Source organism: Hordeum vulgare, chromosome 5H, assembly GCF_904849725.1.
Source record: "Hordeum vulgare subsp. vulgare chromosome 5H, MorexV3_pseudomolecules_assembly, whole genome shotgun sequence".
Taxonomy (NCBI): Eukaryota; Viridiplantae; Streptophyta; class Magnoliopsida; order Poales; family Poaceae; genus Hordeum; species Hordeum vulgare.
The window spans coordinates 2117570-2124026 of NC_058522.1; the positions used below are offsets into that span (position 1 = coordinate 2117570).

Genomic DNA, 6457 nt, shown 5'->3' on the forward strand with positions numbered 1-6457 from the left:
TCTTCAAAATATGGGCGCGGATAGCTTCCTCCTCTGTGGTGGCCCGTGCTGTCGCATCAACCACCTCCGCCATTTCCTCCGCGAGATAGGCCTCGACGATCCTTATCCTCTCCTTCCCATGGCAGACAGCCCGTTCCCGGTGGGACTCGAAGTCCGTGGGTCCGTTCAATGGATCCGCCCGTCGGGACATGGTTGATCCCGCCCCTGAGGAATTGAGCACCTGTTAAGTGGACGCTATGGAGTTGCGGCGAACATATCCTCACTCGGCCGGGCGTTGTCCTCGCGGGAGCGGCGCAGTGCAATATGAACCGCCATTGCCTCCCCCACTCCGCACGGGACGACCCCCCCAGTGGATAGATCCGGATTGATTGGAGTCGGATCTGCTCGAGGCCATGCCGGAGAAGGACGGAGATCGTCGGAGGTGAGCTTGGGTGACGGATGAGAGTGAAGTGAACTGGCTAGGGTTTGGTTCGGCCAATGGATGAATAGGAATATATGTGAGATCGATGTGGGGCAGTGTGGGCGTGCCTGGGCTCTCCCATATCTGTCCCATATTTGAGCTGAAAATGGAGGTTGCCGGTTAGCCCGGACGTTTGAGGCGTGTTCAAAAGAAGGCCCGTCTGTATTGAATTTTTGTGACCGGACAGTGATGAGGCGAACTGCTCGGACGTTTAAGGAAGGTTTGAGGGCTCCAACTCTAACTTATTTGTGTGTGTATTTTCCAATCCAACAAAACGTGCCTAATAAACCCGTAGAAAAGCGTACGTAAACTGTACCAATTCAAACAATAGGCAGTCGGATTGGAACGGATGCAGCTATATGAAAAAAAAAAAAAAAAGAAGAGGGACGGGCAGCACACAAACCGGAAACCGCGTCCGTTTTGGAATATAATCGCTCGCTGTTGTATTATCCTACCTTATATATAATCATCAATCTGACCAGCTGCATATATACCCAGCAGAGCATCAACCTGACGCCTTCCTTCGCCTTGAGATTAGATTAGATAGATAGAAGAAGAAGAATCGCATAAGTACATAATACACAATCTCACGATTGCGCGGAAGTAGAGTCGATCTGCAGGTGCAGAGAATCGGGTCAGAGTCAGAACTCAATGGCGGATCAGCTGGGAGATTCGTCCCAAGTTCATTCCTCTTCCTCCTACAAGCGCACGCAGTACGTACGTTTCTTTCAGTTGCAGTTCTGTGGTAGCTAGTAGTAATTTGTAATGGCACCGCATTAGTATATTGTTGATTTCAGTAGTAGTAGTAGTATATTGTACCCCGACCCCGAGCCGAGAAGACTGAAAAACGTACTAAAATGTCTCTCCGTCGTTCCCCACAAATCTCCAAATTAAACAACGTATGCACAAATCCTACCTACGCATGTCAATCTTCCGAGTAATTCATTCTGAATTGTTATTGGCATGCTGCGGTTCAGGCACAAGGAGAATTTGCCAGAGGAGCCAAAGCACCAACATGATCCTGCCCAACCTGCTGCTGCATCATTATCATCCGCTGCTTCCAGGGGGAGGTACGCAAGGTAAACAAAGAAAAATTCTGCTGCTGTATTGTACACATCTCTCTCTCTCTCTCTCTCTCTCTCTCAGAGAGAGACACCAACACTTCATCATAGAATTTTTTTGGAAAAAACGATGCTGGTTACTTTTAGTTTTGAGTGGTAGAGTGTGCCATGAGGTCCTTTTACCATTCCTATGGCATGATCATAATTCTTCGATGCATTAGGAGTCGAGCTGGGTGGGCTTCCAAGGACCCGAGGAGTACCCCATGCATCACGAGCCGAGCTGGCTGTGCTTCCATTGAGAGGAGCACCCCAGAAGGTGTCAACATGGAGGAACATGGATTCAGATTTCGCTTCACTTTCCCTCGACCCAAATATGAGTACGGCACCCTGGATTTCGGTGAGGACGACGAAGATGAGTGTTTACCGAGGCAGAGGAAACCTCCGGAGGTGAGGAATGCACTCCGTGAGAAGAGAGTCGCGTTTCGGCAAAAGGCCGCACGCCACCACGCCAAGGTAGCCCTGCGTAAATACAACACAGCAAACAACACCAAGGTCTCTCTCTCTCTCTCTCTCTTTTAAGTGGGTTCTATATATGTTGTAACTGTACTTTTCCATCATGTTTTTTCAGTTTGAGCTGGTGGAGGTACGAGTGATCCGTCTGTTTTGGGAGTTTGGAGGGGGCTGCATCCATTACAACTTCACAGCTAAACCAGAGGATCATCATCATTTTGCTGATGCTGCTGACGCTGACAGCACCAAGCTTTTCTTCTCCGAGGTTGACAACCCTTTCCATGGCGAGAATGATGTGCTCCTGTGCTGCATTGTTGGGGAAAATGATAATGGTACCTACTTGCCACAGAGATTCTAATTTACGTATATATATATATGTGCAATTCCCCTTCTTTCTCCATGCAATAAACTCGTTGAAACTAGTACAATCCTTACCATTTTGCATGCCTTTCCTGCTACATGGAGTGCCTAGTGTCACCTTTCGCAATCGAACATCCTGCAAATAGAATGAATGTGTGTTGAAACTGTCAGTTATTTCTCTATACATTATGCCCCTGCTGCTTAATCGATGTAAATATACATGAAGAAACAGTTAAGCAGAACTTCCAGCCAGTCGTAAGGTTTGCATTAGCTGCAATCTATTTCATTTATTCGTGTTAATATTTGTCTGACTCTTTTGGTGTGTGTCTATGTTTTCTAGGGCATTGCTACGGCTGCGAAGGCTTCAAGCCAACCGTTGTTCACCCTAACAGCCACGCATATGGCGGTGGTAATACTACGTGCATTGATTTTGCTGGTTCAGACGGCAGCTCAGAGAGTGATTAACTCACAAAATCTTACAGTGGTCGAGCTTGATCGGTGGTTGGATTTGGCCTGCACGGCTAATCTTCAAGTGTGTTCTGTCTTGGCTCTTCTTGCCAAGAAAATTGCACTTCTGTTGGTTAATGCCTTTCTTAAGCAGGAGTATCTTTTAGTGGCTATACATATATATTTGTAGTGAGTTGGTGCATAAAGTTAAACGAGGACATGGGAAGTGAAACCCGAGATTTATTCGTTGTATGTTGCAAACGTCTTTTTTGACTTCTTTTATCTATGTGGAAAAAAACGTTTGTGTTTCTCAAATGTAATTTCTGAGATAATTATTATCTTGTGGAATTGACTTATTATTTCTGGATACCCTCTTGTTTTGGTGAAGAATGTTGAGCATTGCTTTGCGGTATTAGAATTGTAAAATGTGAACTTATCAGAGATAGAGGGGCAGATTGTGAGTAGAGGGGCAACGGAAGCTAGCAAAAACAACCAAAGATTTCAGTGAACACCTTGTGTGTATTTAAGAAATCTGAACCATATTATGAAATCCATTTTTTTACCAAAAGGTATATCAGAGCGACCTCCATGACAACAGTCGATGTTCTTCCTCTCGATAGAAAATTCCGATCGTCTGTGCTGGTCGCTCCTCCCTTCGTCCCCACATGCATTATCAAAATGTCTAGCATGCATGGAAGAAAGAGGAAGCGACCCGCACAACAACGGTAAGGATTCTTCTCTCTGATATTCCGATTGTCAATGATGGTATATATCTCTGTTCTCAACAATAAGCCAAACACTAGGGGGCATGGAGGGGTTAAAATCATGGACAAAGGTGTTGCTTACATGTTGAAGAAGAATTTGGAGGTGCTCAAGACTTTCAAAGGTAAATCTTTTGCTACTTTATCTCCAACAAAATTAATTGCTGATATTAATAAAGTAGATATATGCATTGACAAACATGAGGATGACCAGTCTGATATTATTTCTGAGATGATGAGTGAGGAGAGAATTAAAAGCATGCAATTTGCAGAAAGGAACATTGAGATCGTTCTCCCTGAAAATTTGGATTTGGATGAAAAATTAGAGATTAATGATAAGGGACATAATTCACTTACCACATCAGATGGCACTGCTGATGTAGAAATGAATAGTCCTAAAGTTAGAACCAAAAGTAAGCCTTGTGGCTTGTCCCATCCTTTTAAGATTAAATGATTGGGGCCTTTTGGAATGTCCGTGGTCTAGGTAAACCTGGGAAAATTCAGTGCCTGTGTGATTTTTTGAGAAATAATAAAGTTGATTTTGTGGGTTTCTTTGAAACCAAAAAAGAGATGATTGATGTAAACATCCTTAATAAAATTACTGGTAATAGAGATTATGCTTGGCACTCACTACCTACAGTTAACACAGCAGGGGGGATCATTGTGGGTCTTAATAAGAATTTATTTGAGATCATTGGTTTTATAGACAATTTTTTTTGTTGTATTACTACTCTTAAGGACAAGAAAGATGGCTTTATTTGGCAGTTTGTGGCAGTTTGTGGCATATCATACATGGAACTGAAGTAGAATTTATAGCTGAGCTCCATGATGTGATGACTGGGATTTCTTACCCTGTTATCTTTGGGGGAGATTTCAATCTGGTTAGGTCTGTGGCTGATAAGAATAATGGGGTGGTTAACCATCATTTAGTTTATTTATTTAATGACTGAATTAACAAGTGGGCCTTAATGGAGATTAATGTGGCAAATAGGTGTTATACATGGAGTAATAATCAGGAAGATCCTATTTTTGCAGCTATTGACAGGGTGTTGGTTTCTGCCACTTGGGATGGTTATTTCCCTATGTCTGTACTTTCTGCCTTACCAAGAGTGGGGAGTGACCACACTCCTCTCATTCTAGATACTGGGAGGAGGAGAGTTACCTCACCTAAACCTTTTAGGTTTGAGAAGTGGTGGATTAACCAACCTGGGTTCAAAGAGTTAGTGACAGGTATTTGGAATACCCCTGTTCAGGGGAGAGATCCAATAGATAGATGGATGAACAAAGTTAGACTCCTTCGGAAAAAGATTAAAGGCTGGAGTATTAATATGGAGGCTAGCTTTAAGAAGAAGAAGAGAGAGCTTTTGCTCGAATATGATATCTTAGATGTGTTTTCAGAAAAGAACCAGTTAAGTGCAGGAGACAGAGATAGACTTAATGCTATCAAAGTTGAACTGGATCTTATCTGGAAACAGGAAGAGACGGCCTTGTGAAAGAGAGCGAGGGATCGTAATATTATAGATGGGGACCGGAACAATGCGTATTTTCATGCGTTAGCTAACCATAGACATCGTAAGAATCATCTTTCGGTGCTGGTTGGAGAAAATGGCCCAGTTCATTCTACTGAAGGGATGTTAGATGTAGCGACCTCTTTCTATAAAAAGCTTTTTAGCTACGAACCAAAGCGTAACATTAATCTGGGGACTTCCTTTTGGGAGGAGGAAGATCTGGTCATGAGGAGAAAAATGCTTCCCTCCAAAGAGATTTTTCTGAAGAAGAGATTAGAACTGCCATTTTTGGCAGTTATGCCAATGGTGCCCCGGGCCCAGATGGGCTTTCTTTCCTGTTTTATCAGACCTTCTCGGAGGTGATTAAGCAAGATTTTATGGAGTTATTTAAAGACTTTGAGAAGGGTAATCTGGACATTCGTAGGCTCAATTTTGCTTTGATTGTCCTCATCCCCAAAGAGCAAGATGCTCGGGAAATGAAAAATTTAGACCTATTAGTCTAAGTAATTGTTGTGTTAATATTTTCTCTAAAGCTATGACCAATAGATTGGCCCCTATTGGGCATAGACTTATCTCCCCTAATCAAACTGCTTTTATCAAAGGGAGATATATTTTGGAGAGTGTGGTGATGGCCCATGAAGTGATCCATGAAGTTAAGAAATCTGGGTCTCAGGGCCTGGTTCTTAAGCTGGACTATGAAAAGGCTTATGATAGAGTTAATTGGGAGTTTCTTTTTGATATGCTGCAATCCAGGGGCTTTGGGAATAGGGGGATTTCCTGGATTAAAAGCATTATGATCAATAGCACTTTTAGTGTTAAAATTAATGATACTGTGGGTCCCCATTTCCTGGGGGGAAAAGGGCTCAAGCAGGGGGACCCCTCCTCCCCACTGCTTTTTAATCTAGTTGCTAATGTATTTACCAAGATGTTACAAAAAGCTGCTGATCAAAGTTTGATTGCGGGGCTTCTGCCTCATATTATACCCGGAGGGGTGATTAGTTTACAATACGCAGACGATACTATTCTCTTTTTAGAGAATTCTGCAAATAAAGCTAGACACTTTAAATGGCTGCTGGCTTGCTTTGAAAACCTCTCAGGGCTGAAAATCAACTTCCACAAAAGTGATCTTATGACCATTAATGTGGAAGAAGAGCAAGCCAAGGAGTTTGCGTAGATTTTTTGTTGTAAACTTGGGAGATTTCCCATTAAGTATCTTGGAGTCCCCCTTCATTATGATAATCTTAGGAGGAAAGATATCCAGCCAATCATTGATAGGATTATTAAAAACTTGGCTGGATGGATGGGGAGATTTCTTACATACAGAGGGAAAATTGTTCTGTTGTGTGCTTG

The 6457-nt window shown here is 43.0% G+C and overlaps 1 protein-coding gene across 1 annotated transcript; it reads left to right on the forward strand.

Annotated features, from left to right (window-relative positions):
* The first annotated feature begins 1750 nt into the window (after window positions 1–1750).
* On the forward strand, window positions 1751–3081 carry LOC123399491. The gene is made up of 3 exons (XM_045093898.1): window positions 1751–2073; window positions 2150–2363; window positions 2732–3081. The coding sequence occupies exons 1-3, from the start codon at window positions 1846–1848 to the stop codon at window positions 2854–2856; spliced, it is 567 nt and encodes a 188-aa protein (XP_044949833.1). The 5' UTR covers window positions 1751–1845; the 3' UTR covers window positions 2857–3081.
* Window positions 3082–6457: the final 3376 nt, after the last annotated feature.